The sequence below is a fragment of the Rhinatrema bivittatum genome, chromosome 6 (assembly GCF_901001135.1).
Source record: "Rhinatrema bivittatum chromosome 6, aRhiBiv1.1, whole genome shotgun sequence".
In the NCBI taxonomy this organism is placed as follows: Eukaryota; Metazoa; Chordata; class Amphibia; order Gymnophiona; family Rhinatrematidae; genus Rhinatrema; species Rhinatrema bivittatum.
In genome coordinates, this window is record NC_042620.1 from 330427465 (window position 1) to 330446507 (window position 19043).

The following is a 19043-nucleotide window of genomic DNA, read 5'->3' on the forward strand; positions in this document are numbered from 1 at the left end:
TGAGATTTTAATGGTCTCTGTTTGACAACATTAGACGTGGTCATAGTTATGTTACTTATGTTGGACATATATCTGCTTTTGATACTCTTGACTCTGACATTCTTCTGATTAGATGGAAAGAATGTGGTATGTCTGGCCAAGAACTGGCATAGTTTACATCCTCTCTCTCTCTCTCACACATCATGGTACGCTAACTCCATAGGTGTACTTCAGGGTTTGGCACTTTCATCGCTTTTATTTAACACCTATTTGGCACCAGTTTGCAAGATCTTAGTCTTTGTGAAGGATACAGAATCTTCACTGATATCCAATTTTTCATCAAAATGAGCTCAGTTGGTATTTGTCAGCCATTAAGCAGTGGCTTCAGCATAATTTTCACTTAATGTAGCTAAAACAGAGTTCATGGTTATTCAACACTCTAAAAGCCTTAATATTCCTTCAAACATACCGGTAGTGCTGGATAACCTCAAATTTCCAATTTTGCCACATGCTAAAAGTCTTGATTTGGATTGATCCCAAGCTGTCTTTTAACCATCATATAAAGACTGTGGCCAAAGGTGGATTTTTTTTCAAGCTCAGAGTTCTTTATGGCTTAAAGAATTTACTAGTACTAGATGATTTAAAATTAGTGGTTCAAGCATCAGTGTTGCCTCCTTGGACTATTGCAATGCCATTTATCTTGGGCTTCCGGTCTCATCATTAAAGTCTCTTCAATTGCTTCTCAATTCAACAGCTTGGCTGATTAGTGGTAAAAATTATACTGACCACATTACATCAACCCTCTAGCATCTTCATTGGCTACCTGTCCATTTTAGAGTGCGGTCAAAGATACTGTTCCTCATTCACAAACGTCTCAGTATTTCTACTCTGCCCTGGATAAACTCCCTGTTAAGGATATACCAACTCGCTAGGATCCCAAAATAGGGGAATTCTTGAAGTGCCTACAGTACGAGCAGCTAGACTATCAGCAACAAGAGACTGCTTTTTCAGTGGCTGCGCCTGCTATGTGGAATACTATACCTGCAGCTTTGAGACTAATGGAGTGTACTAAAACATTTAAACTGCACTAAAATCATGTTTTCAGCTTCCAAGATAGATTTTGGTTATTGATTGTCTTGTATTTTGTTGTCTTAGGTCATTTTGTGCTGTACGCAACTGTAATTTTTATTATGTATATTTATCTTGTAAATCGCTAAGGGCATGTGCATGAGTGATTAAGAAATTTTAATAAAATACAAATAAGGATCAGGCGCTTACTTCTCTATAGGTTCAGATTGTGGCTATTTTACTGCAGAGGTCAGATGAGAGGTCTCCATAGCTCTGTCATCTATCTTGTTGTCTCCTTATCTGTCCACCCCTCAGCAAGTATTGCTGTTAGTTGCCTTCTTTCCCTCCCAGTTTGTTTAGTATTAGAGTGGAAGTTTTCTTTGACAGGTTATTGGCATGTGCCTGGATCACACCTCCCTTACAACCAGTGATGGTGTCCTCTGTCTCAATCAGCTAGTCTGGATTAGACTAGCAGGATTTAAGAAAAGAAAATGAACAAGATTAAACTTCACCTAGGGTCCCATTGCAGACCTTAGCCAAGGGTTTGGTCTAGGGATAGCAGCTTTGTATTTGTTTAGAAGCCATAGCTGGTATTACCATAAATTACACCTGAATCTAGCATAATCTGAAGCCATATGGATCATTCCCTCCTTTCTATTTCCAGGATAAATATTCTCCTTAGACACAGTTACTAGCTTAGGGGTTAAATTAGATGTCCATTTAAATGTCTGCTCAGGTTCCAGCAAAGGACCATGTGCATGTATCTGGCAGATTTACTAATTGTATTTTCTGTCAAAGGAGCGAGTCTGGTAGCCAATTGTCTGGATTATCTTAACTCATTCTATCTTGTTTTACCTAGCTTTGCTCTTAGACACCTTCAGTTGATTCAGACTACCTCGGTCAAGTGTTGGTTTGGAAGTCCTAGTAGGATCATGTGACTGATCCTGAGAGTGTTTCACTGGCTCCCAATTGTAGGTAGAGTGCAATTCAAGGTTTTGGGTGTGGTCCACAGATGTCTTAATGAGGCTTTATCTTTTCTTTATTTTTATTAAAATGTCTTAATCACCTAAGAAAATACTAGGCAATATGCATGATAAAACATAAATAACATAAAAGCATAATAAGACAAAATTACAATAACATAAGTCCACTGGTCCAAAGTACCTTATTGATCTACATGAGTATTATATACCTAGTAGGGCCTTGCAGTTCTCGCAGCAGCGATCGCTTGTGACTGGTTTTAAGAGTAGCTAAACTGGTTTTGACCAGAAAAGCAGCCTTTTCTTGCTATGTCCCTGGAATGTGGAATGCTGTAGCACAAGAGCTTCAGATGGACAGTAATTATTTGAGGTTTCATAAGCTGTTGGAGGTGTGGCTCTTGGAGCAGTACTTGCACTAGACAGACATTCTGTGATGGAGTTAGTTGATGGTTTCCTTAATTAAGGAGGACATTTGATAAGGGACTGTGGTGAGTTATGGCTTGTTATGGCTGAGTTTGAGGGGGTTGCTAGGAAATGAAGTTCTGTGGGATGGGAATGGTGTGGGATGAGGCAGTGGGTTTTAAAGGATTTTTTTAATGTGGTCTTTTTATAAATATTTGATTATAGTTGTAATGTTTTTCTGTTCTATGATTGCATGTATTACAGTTCTGCTATGCAGTGTTTAATACATTTATACCATAAGCATGAGGGAGCATACACAGATGGGATATCAATAAAAATAAACAATTAGTACATATCAAAGACAAAACCAACTCAAGCCAATGTTAACATAATACCTAAACATATACCTTAAAAATATAAAAATCAGAGAATCAAGATGACATCTTGAGGGGAGGACACTGTGTTGGAAGTTCTGTATCTTCTGTTATTTTTTTCTCATTTTCTTGTAAAAATGCTGCATACAAAGAGGAAAAGGGTGGATGAGAGAGCTTATCTCAGCTCCGTCTCAACCTACCCTGATTCAGAGGAGTATCGATTGCTTCTGCACTGCTTTGGATCCACTAGCTCTAGTGATTGGTCAGCTGTGAATGCCGGGACTAAAGGCGTGCTGGCATCCCTGGGTGAAACATTAAATCCTGGAACCCCGGCTACTCCTTCTCCCCTCGCACATCTCGATGCTGCAAGACCGGGTGAGCCACCTGGACGGATAGCGTTTACAGAAGCAGCTGCCGCGGAGGTGGTTTTAGCAGTTAGTGCTGAGATGTGCGACTCCAGTGACCACGTTTTGTCATCATTATTGTTGGAAGGAACATCAGCTAAGTTGAGTTTGGAAGCGTAACATCATGGCTACCCTGCCTCGGCTTCTACTCCTTCTGGAAGACACTGTTTGGAACCCTCCCAGACTATTGATAGAGAACTTCCTCAAATTATCTCAGTAGGTTCTTTTTTTTTTTTTTTCAAATTCTTCCAGTTAAACCTGCTGTAATAACTATGGACTCAATCTGGATTGCACTTATGTCACTAGAGTGCTCCATTATTTCATTAACTTTAGTTTTGAAGTATGCTCAGAACCATGCTCATTCGTTGAATCCACTTATTACAGCTCATTCATCAAAGATAGATGAACTTGATTCTAAGGTGAATCAGTTACAATCCATCCAGAGTGGTCTAATTCAAGGAGAGCTCTCTTCTTCTAAAAGGTTGGAAGATTTAGAAAATTCTTCTAGATACCTAAACCTCAGAGTTTTGAATTTTCCAAAGGTTAAGTTGCTTTCTTTAAGGGAATATTTTAAAAATTACTTGCAAGATGTTCTACATTTCTCATTGGAAGCAATTCCACCTATTTCAAGGATTTACCTTTTGTCATCTGAGAGGAAAGAGTGTTTCCTCTGGAGCTGTAAACTTAACTGAATTATTGGAATCACCAGCCGAAAACCAGGTTGAAAGTCTTGGTTAATTTCGTATTCTGTTCGGACAGAGACTGTTCTTAGACTTTTTCTTCGTAATCATGATAGCTTATATTTTGGCCAAAAGATCAGGATTTTCCCCCGATATATCAAGAGCAACTCAGCAACGATGGAAGAAATTCCTGGCTCTTTGCCCTTGAGCTAGGCAGGTGCCCAGATTATAATTTGATTTCCTTGTAAATGTGCAATGAATATCAATAGCACACATTGTTTTTTCTTTGAACCATCTTATTTTCCTTTTTGGATTCTTATCAATCTCCTGGTGAGGTTAGTTAAATAGTAGCCATAATGTATAATGGATGATCCATCTCCCTTCTATTGCTTGATATTTGATTTGTTATATAGCACTCTTTTGTAACCTTTATTTTTGATATATCATGTCCTGATTCTGTGGCATGCTGTTGCTGTCCTATATTTGTTAAAATGCCAATAAAATATAATTAAAAAAAATATATATATATATCAATATATATATTTTCCAATATTGGTTCTGTGTAAACCGAAGTGGTATGTACTAGTACATGAACTCCGGTATATAAAAGCCTTTAAATAAATAAATAAATATCAAAAAGACTGTAGAATACTCAAGCTTACAAGGAATTTACATCTCACAATAAAGTCCTTATTTAACTTTTAAAAATATTTCCTTCATTTACCAAAGATTACTAACTAAACAATGATAGAATTAAAAAAAAATACAAATGTTCCTTTCCAAGAGGTTAACTATTCAAAGCTAGGCCCCATTTATCCTAGAAAAGCTTGTATGCAAAACCAGGATTTCACATGTTTTCTAAAAGAGAAAAATGAGTTTTTTATTCTAGAAGGCTCGCCTAAGGGAATGTGTTCTATAATCAAGGGGCTATACAGTTGAACTCAGAATTACAAGTAGGGACTAATTTAGCTATTGTAGCAGCAGGGCATAGTGTGACAAATGAGTTGACTAGGCATGCATGGTACTAACCAATCTTAAGTATCCTGAACTTGTTGTAAGCATTTGTAAACACCACTTAATATTTTGAATTTGATATGCCACTGCTTATCTTCTAGGATGATTGGGGTGTGTTCTCTGACCTCAGCCCTAATTATAATCCTTGCCATTTCCTAGCATGTAGCCAGATGAACTCAGGACCAATGGGTTATATGCTCTCCCCATCCTGGACCCTCAAGAGTGTCAGCAGACACCTATGGGTAATTCATTTCTGCATGGAAACTTTGCACTCTGTGATAATGGCCGTACAACCGGGAGAGTTCCTAACCTCCCTGGACCTCTCTGAGGCCTACCTTCATATTCCAATCTGGCAAGAATATCAGCGTTTCCTACGCTTTGTAGTATTGGGCTGCCATCATCAGTGCTGGGTTCTGTCCTTTGCCCTGGCCACCACCACCAGAACATTTTCCAAGATTATTATGGTCATAGCAGTGGCACTGAGGAAAGAGGGAATCCTGGTGCACCCATACTCAGACAACTAATTGATCTGGGCGAAGTCTTTGGAAGAGAGTCTCCAGGTGGTGTCCCTGCTTCAGGAGCTTGGTTGGGTCGTAAATATAGACAAAAGCAGCCTCAAACCCTCCCAGTCCTTGCACTATCTGGGAGTCCAGTTCAACACCAATCATGGCAAGGTCTTCCTCCTGTCTTCCCAGATAAGGAAGTTGATATCCCAAGTGTATCACTTGATGAACACAATATGCCCCAAGGTGTGCAGCTATCTTCAGGTCCTCAGTTTGATGGCGTCAACCCTGGAGATAGTATCATGGGTGAGGGCACCCATGTGGCCACTTCAACGCTATCTGCTGTCATGTTGGAATCCATTGTCTCAAGACTATTCAGTTCGTCTCCATCTACCAATGGAAGTATATTCTCTGCTCCAGTAGTGGCTTCAGGGAGCTCACCTGGGCAACAGTGTAAACCTGTCCCCACCGAACTGGCTGGTCCTCATGACAGATGCAAGCCTCTGGGGTTGGGGAGCTCACTGTCAGGAACTGACGGCCCAGGAATGTTGGAACAAGGAAGATGCACTCTGGAACATAAACCACCTGGAAGCCCGAGTGGTTAGATTGGCATGTCTACAGTTCAGCCGCTTACTCAGGGTTAGGCGGTCCACGTAATGTCGGGCAATGCAACAACAGTAGCCCACATCAACTGCAAGGGAGGAACCAAGAGCTAACAAGTGTCTCTGGAGATAGATCTCCTTATGGAATGGGTGGAATTGAATCTACATATGATCTTGGCCTCCCACATTGCAGGAAAAGACAAAATCAGAGCAGACTTTCTAAGCAGGGAGAGTCTGGATCCAGGAGAATGGGCGTTGTTGACCAGAGCCTTTCAGCTGCTGATAGGTTGCTGGGGCTTCCTGTCATTGACCTGCTGGCTGCATCTCACAACGCGAAGGTTTCCCAATTCTTCAGTTTCGGAGATCAGCGGCCCCTGGGGATCGATGCACTTGTTCAGACCTGCCCAGAAGAGGACTTACTATATGCCTTCCCTCTGTGGCCACTGCTGGGCAGAGTCGTTTTCAGGATTGATTGCCACAAGGTGGCCACAAGGGGCCAATCTAGTGACTCCAGATTGGTCCAGGAGCCCATGGTATGCAGACATGCCTCCCATCTTCACATGGATCCGGCTCAATTTTTGTCTTACGGTTTGGCCCCTGAGACAGCTCACCACATGAAGTGGGGATACTTTGTGGCAGCAATTACCACCTTCCTCCACGTGCGGAAGTTCTCGACGTCTTTAGCATATGTGTGGGTCTGGAGAGTATTTTAGGCCTGGAGCGAGGAACACAGTGTTGCCTCTTGGACGGCCAAAATACCTCTGGTTCTGGAATTTTTACAGGACTGCTTGAATAAAGGGTTGTCCCTTAACTCCTTGAAGGTCCAGGTAGTGGATGTCTCCTGTTTCAGAGGTGAGGTAAATGGAACCCACCTGTCAGCGCATCTGGACGGGGCCCGTTTTCTAAAAAGGGTAAAGCTCCTCCAGCCACCCCTACGGGCAGCGCATCTGGACATAGCCTGTTTTCTAAAAGGGGTAAACCTCCTCCAGCCACCCCTATGGTGGTTGGTTCCCTTGTGGAATTTTTGGCAGGGCCCTCCTTTCGACCACTGCGCAGCCTGTCCTTACCCCTGTTAACCCTGAAAACAGTGTTCCTGGTGGTGATATGTTCGATTCATCACATCTCTGAACTACAAGCATTGTTGTGTAGGGAACCATTCCTCCGGATGGCCCCAGGAGCATTACAACTCCATACCGTTCCATCCTTCTTGCCCAAGGTAGTCTCGGAGTTTCATGTAAATCAGTCTATTTCATTGCCATCTCTAGATAGGCACAAGGACACGGAAGAATACAGTCTCCTCCGCCATTTAAATGTCAGGTTTTTGATGCGGTATCTGGAACTGGTGTGCAAGATGGACCACTTGTTTGTATGGAAGGGGACAGGGCGAACCAGCCTCGTGGGTTACCATAGCTCGCTGGATCAAGGAGGTGGTCACGGGAGCTTATGTAGAGGCAGGAATGCCATTACCCCTTCAGGTTAAAGCTCATTCCACTAGGGCTCAGGCAGTATCTTGGGCGGAAGCTAAGCTGCTTCTCCCTGTTGACATCTGCCAAGCGGCGATGTGGTCCTCCTTACACTTTCTTCAGGTTCTATCGCCTGGATGTTCAGGCCTGAGAGGATGCAGCCTTTGCAAGGGCTGTGCTAATCGGACTGCGAGCAGCCTCCTGCCTGATCGGGAGTAGCTTTTATACTTCCCATTGGTCCTGAGGCCATCTGGCTACACACTAGGAAATGGAGAAATTACTTACCTGATAATTTTGTTTTCCTTGGTGTAGACAGATGGACTTGGCATCCCTCCCACGGTGCCAAGGAATCATCTGTGAAGTGGATATCTATTCCAAGAGGTTACGGGTAAACAGTCACCCAATCCCTAGATCAGGCCATCTATAATCTTGCTGGGATTCATCGTTTTATGTTTGGTTGAGTATAGTTACAATTGTCTGTTTTTAATCGTTTTTCAATAGTATGTCCACAATGGCTTTTGAAGAGAATACTGAAGGGCTGAGGTCACTGCAGGGGTGTATCTAAGGTGATGTCAGCTTTGAAACCTGACTCTATCTCCATCTGCTAGTAGGAGAGCATAAACCCATTAGTCCTGAGTCCATCTATCTACACTAAGAAAAACGAAATTATCAGGTAAGTATTTTCTCCATTGTATTTTGGAGGTGTTGAAATCTTTTCAAAGCTCTATGGCAACCCCTGATAAATAATTACCATAGTCAGCTCTACTGCTTATAAGGACATGGTGTATTGTGGCTAAGTCTGCCCTTAACACAGAGGTACAGAACATGTGGTGCAAAAAACCCCAAAAAAACTGCTCTGGAGTAATCAGCCGTATTTATGACTCCTTTCCTTTCCTTTCAGCTTCCTGCACTACTGCCGAGACATTACCCTGCAGAAAAGTACCCGAGAAAGCTGGGGCTTCAGCATCGTGGGGGGCTTTGAGGAGAGCAAAGGACACCAGCCCTTCTTCATTAAAACCATCGTACCTGCCACACCTGCGTTCTTTGATGGAAGACTGAAGTATGGCATTTTGTGCTATGGTTTTGTAGTTTTGTGCATGTCCATGAAAGTGCTTAAGTTTGTTTTCCTGACACTTATTCTGAGGGAGTGGTGTTTGAAAGGGTAGGTGAGGGTAGAGGAAGCAGTTATAATAGGTTTGTATTTTAAACCTCTGCTGTCATCTACTATGTTGAGAGAACAAAACACAAGTTCTAAATATCCACAATGATATTAGATATTTACAGATACTGGGTCTCCATGCATATACATTATGGATATTTGTATACATTTGAAACCCAAAATATGTAAATATCATTATGGACATCCTGAAAACCCAACTAGCTTAGGAGTCAATAGGATAAGTTTTAGAAATCACTAATGGAAGACTCGAGATGCAATGTAAGAGCTGTGTGTCCAACTGCTCTGCTGTTTTATGCAATAGTCTGTCACATTGATGCTTGAGTGCTGACTAATTATGTCCTTCTGTTTAATTTTCACTGTTACCATCCAGTTATAGTTTTTGGTATTATGGGACACTTGGAATATATTTTTGCTTTCCTCCAAAGAAGCACAAAGTAACATGAAATGAAATTTACTTTTAGCTTGTGAAAATGTCAGTAGTGTGATGTGGGATAAACCTTACTAGAAATGCTTCCATGATTTTCTGGTATTGATAGGCTCAAAGTAGAGCCATCCTATTCCTCTGTGCTATATCACTAATTTAATTAAATCATTCTGCTCTCTGGAGTTAGAAACGGTAGGATCCATTTCAATGGCTTCTTAATGCTTAGACATTTTAATTTTAGTATTGACTCTTCAAGAAGTATATGGTAGTCATTCTTTGGGGGAAAGGAGAGTCCTCTGCATTCCTCATGCACTATCCTTTTCAGCCCTTCACCTTTCCTTTTAGAGCCCTTTAAGAAGAATAGTTGATTATCATAGTTTGTGTACTTTGAAAAATGTTTTATCAAGCCTTCACTATATTGAGGGCTATGACTTGAATGCAGCATGCTCTGAATCCCACCTGTGCTGCTGCTCTATCTTACTAGTTAAATCATTAACTCCTAATGTAGCCTGGTTAACTTTTCAAATAGATAAGTAGAGAGGATTGCTTCTGGAAATGATCAGATTTTTATGTATAGAATGTTAGCCACATTTTTCCACATTTTGCTGGCATGTCTACCCAGTTTTTTTTCTGCAGGCAAGCAGCCTGAATTAGCCATGCTTTCTTTGTGTGCCCCCTGGCCAGCCCAGTGCGGAACTTGAATGTTGAAAAAAAAACTCTCTCAGTCCTATGCGGCTGCGTGGTTGCTTCCCACATGATTGACTCTTCCCGCTGTAGTAACGGTTGTGGTTCTATTTTCTCTTCACAAATTCGACTCTCTTCTCTCACCTCACGTGAGTCCCCAACAGCACTTTTAAGTGCCAAAAGATGTCACCAAAGGCGCCGGGTTTCAAGTTTTGCCCATGTAGCACTGATGGACATGAACAGTGCTACAGATGTTTAGGCCCGGATCATAATCAATGTGAGTACCATGATTGTGGCAGAATGTTCCCTAGGGGACTACGAGTGGCGAAAATTGCGCTGCTTAGAGATCCAAGAGAAGGTATGTCTGGTTCTTATGCCCAGAGTCAAACCCACTCTTCTCCGGGCAGAGAACCCAAAAAATCTGTGCCAAAAAAAAGGGCTTTCTCTCGAACCTCCCAAAGGTTCTGGATCGGGTACGGTACCACATACCAAGTGGTCCCACTCCCATTCTGCCCATGAACTGTTGAAGACTGCTGGTGCATCGAAGCCATCGCATAAACCCAGCATTGAAATGCGTCGACCAATTTCACAGTGTGTCTACTTCGGCGCCAAAAAAGACTCATATGGAGTCGAAGTGCCTCACCTCGACGTATGCATCGACTCAGTTTAGAACAAGACTATATGCATACGACGCAAAAAGTAAAATCAACGCATACCAAGCAAAAACACAGAACCAAAGTCCTGTTGAACAGATCATCTCCACTCCATTAAATATAATGAATATGGAAACTGACACTTCAGATGAGGGTATTCCAACACCTCCAATACTCCCATCATCCTTCCCCTCCCATAGATGCCCTAGAAGAACAGAGGAAACCAAACAATAAAACAACCTCTCCTCCAAAAAGGAGAAAAACATCCAAATCTTCAACTAAAGGCTTGCAGGCAGCAGCCTCCCAATCGATTAATCAAATCACAGGTATACTTCAAACTTTTTTCGATAGTCTGCTGTCATCCCAAATTCCACACTCTCCATCCAGTCCTTCCGAAGCAGAACCGGAGACTTTAATCATTCCTCCTTTGCCTGGTCTTCTATCCGGAGACTGTAACAGACAGGATTTTTCAAGCTCACCATCTAAAGGACTGACAGGAGAACCTATTTACTCCTCCCCGTCTTCACCGGAATCTCCAATAAGCATTCAGTCAGATCCTCCAGAAGAACAACCTTCATCGCCCCCAGAGGAACCTTTGTACCCAAAGTTCCTAGAAAAGGTGGGTAACACTTTACATCTGGAAATCAAGAAACTCCCTGATCCAAGTCAGACATACATGGCCTGCTAAAGATATTTGACATGCCAACAGAACCTACCGCTTTATCTTCCCACTCAGTACTGGATGGCGTAATGGATAAAGCTTGGGAATCACCTTTTTCCGGATCATCAACTTCAAAAAAGACACATCTAAAATTTAGAATGCAAAAATCAAAGCATTATCGAGCTTCTGATCAACCACATGCATCCATAGTGGTAGAATCTGCTATGAAGAAAGCAAGAAGATCTAGGTTATATTAAAATACCCCTCCTACTAAAGAGAGATATCTGGACGATTTTGGCAAAAACGTGTTTGAGCAATACTTAATGCAAAGATCCCACAACACCAATTTTATATTGCTCAATATTTATATGAATGTCTATAAAACATCAAAACTGAATCGAACTCAGATACTCAAGACACCCAGAAAAAAACAGGGTATACTAGACATGGCAGAAGGACTTCGTCACCTACTTCACACGGTTTATGAGAGATTTGATACCTCATCACGAATTTCAGCATCAGCTATAGCAGCCCGTAGAAAAGCGTGGCTCAGAGCAAGTGCAGTCAAGGAAGAGGTCTATGACAAATTGGCGGACCTTCCATGTAGAGGAGACAACTTGTTCAGGGAGAAACTCGGAGACAGTAACACAATTAAAAGAACAGAGCGTAGCAGTCTCATCTCTAACAGCACCCACTGATCAGGCCCCTCCGAGACGTTACTACCCGGCATACAGGAAGCCATTTTATCCCATGTGATCTTATAGGTCTTATACATCATACAGATCTCCCCCATATAACCTAGATCACAACCAAGTACAAATCAAAGTTGGGGACGAAATTGATCTCAGAGAGCACCAAAACAACCTCAAACTGTTTCAAAACCACAGCAATCTTTTTGAGCCAGACAGGGTCACAGCAACATCTACATGTGGGTGGTCGACTCCTTTCATTTTATCAGGAGTGGGGCCAAATTACATCAGACCGTTAGGTACTCGGTGTAGTGTAAAAAAAAAAAAAAAGGTATCAGCTAAAACTTCCATTCAAAGCCCCACCTTCTCGGAAATTAGAGGAAATTCCACTTCTACTTCAGGAGATGCATGCGATTTCAAGAACTACCGCATCACCAACGGAATCATGGGTTTTACTCCTAATACTTCCTCATCCCCCAAGAAAAGTGGAGGTTTACATACAATTCTGGACCTCAGGCCTCTGAACAAACACTTTCAGAGAGAAAAATTCAAGATGACTTTTCTCTGAAAACAATTTTACCCTTATTACAACCCAACAATTGGATGTGCTTACCAGACCTGAAGGATGCTTATACTCGCATCCCAATGCACCCAGCTTCATGGCGTTACCTTTGCTTCAGGTAAACTCCAAACATTATCAGTACAAGGTCCTCCTGTTTGGCCTTTCTTCGGCACCCAGGTTATTCACCAAATGCCTAATAGTAGCTATGGCCCACTTCCGAAAACAAGGCATAAAAACTGTTTCCATACCTAGACAATTGGCTCATGGTAGCAAAAAGGCCAAGTCTACTATAAAGACATTCAGATTCAAACGATTACTTGTCTTGAAACATTACGCTTCATCGTCAATTATGAGAAATCACACCTGACCCCATCTCAAACACTTCGGTTCATAGGCACAATTTTGAACACACACCTGTGCAAGGCCTTCCTCCCACAGGAAAGAAGTTACATGCTTCAAAATCTAGCTTCAATATTGGGACACATGGCAACGGCCATGTATGTAGTTCCCCATACTCTTCTTCACATGTCGTTTATAATGGGGCCTGAAAACTCAATGGAAACAGCACTGCTATCCCATGTCAAAGAAAATAAAACAGACTCAACCAATGTCATACAAAATGGTGGCTGAATCCTGGAACCTTAAAATAGGGCGCCCCCTTTTGGAACTCAATTCATCAAATAGTACTAATGGATGCTTCCATGAAAGGATGGGGAGCTCACGTTTTAGGCTTCAAAACACAAGGCCTTTTGGTCCCCCAACGAAAGATTACTCCAAATCAATCTTCTGGAGCTCCGAGCAATATGATATGCAATAAGAACATTCTCCCACATCCTACACAAAAAAACTGCATTGGTCTACACAGACAATCATGTGGCTATGTTCTACCTAAACAAAGAAGGCGGATCAGGTTCGTGGATTTTTTGCAGGGAAGCAGTTTTAACAGTAGTGGGCCCTGACTCACTCCATATGTCTCCAAACAACCCATCTACCAGGTATAACAAACAGAGGCTGACCACCTTAGCAGAATCTTTCAGCCTCACGAATAGGAACTTCTCCAGGAGGTAGCAAACTCCCCTTCAAGAAATGGAGACCTCCAAACATAGACCTGTTCGCAACCAAGCAAAACCCAAAGTTTCAGAACTTCTGCTCCCTATACCCAAGTCACCACAGAATAAACCAGGATGCCTTTCTACTTGAGTGGACAAAACATCTACTGTATGCATTTCCTTCAATTCCTATGTTAACTCTAGTACTACAGAAGTGCATAGCGGATGAGTCAGGTCTCATTCTCATAGCACCAGCATGGCCCAGACAACCCTGGTATGCCTACCTATCCACCAATCCTTCTTTCGAGCAGACCAGACCACCTGACACACAACAAAGGGTTGCTGCTACACCCATTGCAAGACTCCCTTCATTTAACAGCATGGAGATTGAAAGGGAGATATTAAGCCATCTTCAAATTCCAACGGAGATTAAGGATATTCTCATCTCTTCAAGAAAACTAACCCCAAAGAAAACTTACGCAGGCAAATGGCAAAGATATCGTCATTGGTGCTCGTCAACAGGTCTTAACCCTATTTCCTCCTCCCCAGAGAATAGACTTGAATACCTCCATAATCTCTATATTTCTGGGTTAGCCATCTCTCGTCAATAAGAGTACATCTCAGCGCCATAGCTGCTTACTATACAACCATGCAGTGAACACCAATATCCACTCACCCTCTAGTGTCTCAATTTTATGAAGGGTGTGTTAAAACTCAGACCTCCAATCACAAAACCGGCAATACCTTGGTATTGGAAACATTGATGCTCCCACCTTTTTGAACTGATGCAAACATCTTCATTAAAATTCTTATCTTGGAAGGTGTTATTCCTGGTAGCCATAACATCAGCTTGACGAGTCGGTGAACTACAGGCATTAGTCCACTCCCCCCCCCCCCCCCCCTTACCTTCAGTTCTATTATGACAATCACCCTATGGACTCACCCTTCCTTCCTTCCAAAAGTAGTTTCTGCTTTCCATCTGAATCAGATCATTACCCTACCAACGTTTTTCCCAACTTTTGCCAGGTTCTTATGGCCTGGATTGGCCACTGTTGGAAACAAGATGGGCTTGATGGACCCTTGGTCTGACCCAGTACGTTATGTTCTTAGTAGAGAAGCCCTGCTACATGCATTGGCCTATTACAAACAGAACTGCCACTACAAATGGACACTCCCAACTTTTTCTCTTTCAACCCGAATGCTCCTGGTTTACCAGTGACAAAATGGACACTTTCCAACTCGCTTTCTCAATGCATATATTTGTTTGTTCTACATAGCCTCAACAGCTATCTTCCAAACTAAAAGCTCATCAACTGAGTGCCTTCAACTTCAATAGCGCACCTTAAACAAGTCCCAGTGGAAGACATCTGCAAAGCAGCTACATGGTCCTCATTACATACCTTCACCTCTCACTATTGTCTATAAGCTCAGACAAAATCTAATGCACTCATGAGAGAGCAAATATTGCATTATGCAACAAATTCATAAACTGTCCACCCTTCGAGGATAAAAAAGAGAAATAAAAGTTGAACATGTATTTCTTCCTTAGGAAGTATCCTATGCTTCAAATTCTGGCTAGGGACTTCCAGAAAGCATGGCTTATTCAGCCTGTTTATCTGCGGGGAAAAAAAGCACATTTGCTTACCATAAATGCTGTTTTCCATGGATAGCAGGATGAATTAGCCATGCTTATCCACCCACCTTCCTGGACAGTTTCGTTTTTTTTTTTTAATACTATTAATCTTATCTCTGTTTCTTCTCTAAACGCTCTTGTGTATCTTTGCTATATTACAAATTGAGAGAGAATCAATCGAGTGGGAAGCAACTGCAAAGGAGCAAGACACACAGGGTTTTTTTCAACATTGTGAGAGAAGTTCCATACCGGGCCACCAGGGGGCGCACCCAGAAAGCATGGCTAATTCATCCTGCTATCCACGGAAAACACCATTTATGGTATTTCTAACTCATCTTAATAATTTGGGGAGAACACAACTATAGCTGATCAACTCAGTTTCTTGTAACAGAGAAGGAGAGGATTCCAAACAAAAAAAACAAACAAACTGCAGGATTGTCCCGGAAGTTGCAGAGATGCACATAGAGAGCACAAGTGTCTTACTTTAATTTGCTTTTAAAACAGGTTTTTGGGTTTTTTTAATAGATACAACACCAGCTAGTTATTTGTTTACCCAAGTCATTTCTCTGGAGAGCACATTTCAGTGCTTGTGAGTTAGCCTCAGAGAAGTTCCCACACTGTGCAGAGGCTGTCTTCGAGCAATGAGCAGACAAAAGGTATTACATAGTCTGCCTCACACCACAGTTGCAGGTCTGAGGTCTGGTAGCATATCCCCCATATTTTGCCATGTTAGCTCTTCATTTGTTGACTTAATATGGGAGTGACTGTGGTCCTTACAGATGGTCCATTCCTCTCGCATGCCTCTGCTGTTACACCTATAATCCCAGCAGCAAGATCTGAAAGTCGTGCCTGCAACATTTCTTTATAGGCAGGTTCAGATGTAGTATTTGTCTCTTGTCTTGAGGAAGTTCCTATGTGATTTCAATGTCCAGTATCCTCTGTTAAGCTGTTGACACCATTTAAACAATTTATATGGAAATAAAAAATGGTGTAGTGAGTGGAGTTTGTAGAGTTTGCATCCTGATGGTGGTTGTGTTTTTGACCCACAGGTGTGGAGATGAAATAGTAGCAGTGAATGGTGTATCTGCTACTGGCATGAGCAACGCTGAGCTAATCCCCATGCTGAAGGAACAAAGAAACAAAGTCACTCTGGTGGTGGTCTCGTGGCCTGGAAGCCTTGTGTAATGTCAAAGGCTATGTCCATGAAGTCTGCAGAGGCTGCCTTATTTGGATACATGTTGACCTTATATGTAGAAACCAAGGGAATGAAGCTAGTAGTGATAGGAGAAACTGCTCCTTCAGCTCCTGCCTTGTGCTATATTCAAGCCTATCACTTGTTCAGAGACCATCAGTAAATAGTTATAGGAGAATCTGTTTAGTATGTATCTAATGATTTGGGTCTGAGTAGAAAACAAATGAGGTGCAAGTCTTTCTGTGTAGAGCAAGGTTGTCCTGTCAGTTATATGTTGCCCTTGCCTCAAGGGAAGGTCCTTTGAAGATAACTCTCCTCATCTGTACAGGGAAATGAGTCTTCTTTCTGTTTATGAAACTTGAAGACTGCAAAAAATATGGCTAATCAAAATTAGATAGGACTTAAATCCAAATCTCATATTTAATCAGTTTCTTTTTTGCTATCTCATGCCGTTTTGTCTCAAGATCTGTAATAAAATCAGAGATATTCAAGGATCCAAGCCAAGGAGTGAAGGAAAGGACACACAATCCTGCACAGCTCACTGCGGCTTTTCCAAGATTAGTGAATTTTAGGGATGGTTGAGTACTACAGGATTCGTATGTCCAGAGCTACATGGGCTGAATTTAAGCTAAAATCAACCACGTCAAAAAAACAACTTGATAAATAACTCATTCTTGGCAATTGATCAGCAAAAATTGAGTGACTTTTGGAATATTTTAACACAGCAGAGTGCACATGAAAGGTGCATGAATATCCAGCTAGGGAAGAGCTTAACGCTATTTAAAGGTGTTTTGTTCAGACCTCTGGCTGACAGCTACTTCCCTGCAGTCTGAGGAAGCAGTGAAGAATGCTGATGGAGAAAAATAAGGGATTGGGGGACAGACTGAAATAAATTTTATAGTTAACTATTGGTTTGCAAACGACATAGCCAAGAGTACAATGGAGCAGACTAGAATTCCAACCCCTTGCTGTGCTCTGCAGATGTTTTCCTGTTTCTTCTTTTGTCCTGTGAAGCACCAGCCTCCAAGGAGTATAAAGCTCCGCTCTTCCTGGGCATTGGTGTTGGATATCGGTTATCACCAGGAAATGCAGTGACACCAAGAATGAGACAAGATATTTTTTTTCCCCAAAAAATGGCTGCAGCCAGCCAGTGATCCCAAAAGCTAGGATAGTTTTTCTCGGAGATGTCCAGAATATGGCAGAAAATGACTGGAGCTCTGTCACCAAAGAATAGTGCAGGCACTAACCTTATTCTAGGCTGTACATTACTTGAGACAAACCTGGGTTTAGCAGTTTATTGATGAAAAAGTTAGTTTCCTTAATAATTGGAAGAGTAGACAAATGTTAATGTCTACTCTTCCAATGAATGACCTTAGAATACAGAGTTTAAACATCTGTGATACCTTGGGAGCTGGGAAACAGCTTCCTAAGGCTAAAAATTGCGTATTTATACATTGCCTTAAAACAATGAGCTTCTCGTAGAATAAACGAATTATATCCTAGTACTGTACTGAGCTTTATCATGGTGCAGAGTGAGGTGAATAGGAGGTTCAGTTTCAACTGTAAAGAAAAATTGACCATTTGTGGTAGAATTTTCTCAGGGTGCAAGTCTGTATTCTTGACTTGTGTTGGAAAATATTTTACTCCTTTGATTATTTGTTATGGTTGATTTTTGTACAACTCTACGTCGTGGTGAAGCATTACAGCAAGATGTTGGGGCTGGTTATGTTGAAATTCTGTTGTAAATCAGACGCAACTGTTTAGTTTTCTCTGTTTTCTGAAGGCATCTTCTATAGGATCTCTCTCAAATTCAGCTGGCTAGGGTGGGAGCTGTTGGCAGAATGGTCAGTAAATCCTTCATATTGCTTGGAGCTTTGTGTTCCCTCCTAGGTTGGATGCTGGTGTGAACAAAAATTAAAAGGGGGAAACTGGGATCCCAGCTGTCACCTGGCATAGGCTGATGCAGAACAGCCAAACTATTCACAACAGCTGACTTCATAATTGTGCAGCACGGGGCTGCAGAGAAATAACCCACAAAAAGGGGCAAAGAAGTGCCTTTTTTAAATGAGAAATTTACTGTGAATATCTAGCAGCATTTTATAGGTTCACCAGGTGCCTTGAGTACTATGCAAAGATTTCTTAGTGACCACATTGATTGTTTGCACCGCAACTAATCTCGGAATCTTTCTGGCTGTAGACTTGAAATTCTGTGCTGACATTTTATATAAATTATTTGTTGAAAAAAAATTAGGCAGTGCTGTATCATAGTGCTTTTTAATCTGCCTTATGATTTTTGATGCTCAGTGCTTGACTAATGGATGTTTTTTATAAAAATGTGATTTCCTGGTCTGGGCTGATTTGGAAAATGTGGGTGTGCTGTCTATTCCTACATCAATTTAATCAAAAATTCTAAAGCCTCGGTGCTGATAGCAGTGAAAGAAACCAAATGCCTGGAACAAGCTGGTGTGATTTTTGACAACGTTCATAGTGCATGAAGGGACTCTGTGAATGTCCACTGCTGAGCTTGGATGTGAAAAAGCAGAATATGGTTTAATCCACAAAATAGTTTTTTAACTTTTTTTTTTTTTTGAGGTCCTGATTCACAAAACTGCCTTTTTGAAAGCGAGCAGTAAAAGTTGGAGTGTGTTTTGAGGAGTTCTGTAATAAATAAAAGCTTACTTTTAACAATACCATGTTTTTCTTCTCTATCATCAAGCCTTCCAGTACTGTATATCTTCCTGCATTTATTTACCTTGTCAGAGCTGCTGTGCTTCTCTACTTCTGCTTAGTAGAACCCATAACTGTTTTGGATCACTTCCCCTGCATTTACTAGTGACTATTTAAATT

The 19043-nt window shown here is 41.6% G+C and overlaps 1 protein-coding gene across 2 annotated transcripts in view; it reads left to right on the forward strand.

The window, feature by feature from the left end:
• The window catches only part of LOC115094533 (ligand of Numb protein X 2-like), a 91033-nt gene extending 72147 nt beyond the window's left edge, over window positions 1-18886 (forward strand). For both annotated transcript variants that reach the window (XM_029607682.1, XM_029607683.1), the window contains exons 9-10: window positions 8371-8529; window positions 16054-18886. In XM_029607682.1, coding sequence (XP_029463542.1) covers window positions 8371-8529; window positions 16054-16189 — 295 coding nt within the window. In that variant the 3' untranslated portion in view covers window positions 16190-18886. The remainder of the gene's footprint in view (window positions 1-8370; window positions 8530-16053) is intronic.
• The last annotated feature ends 157 nt before the right edge of the window (window positions 18887-19043 follow it).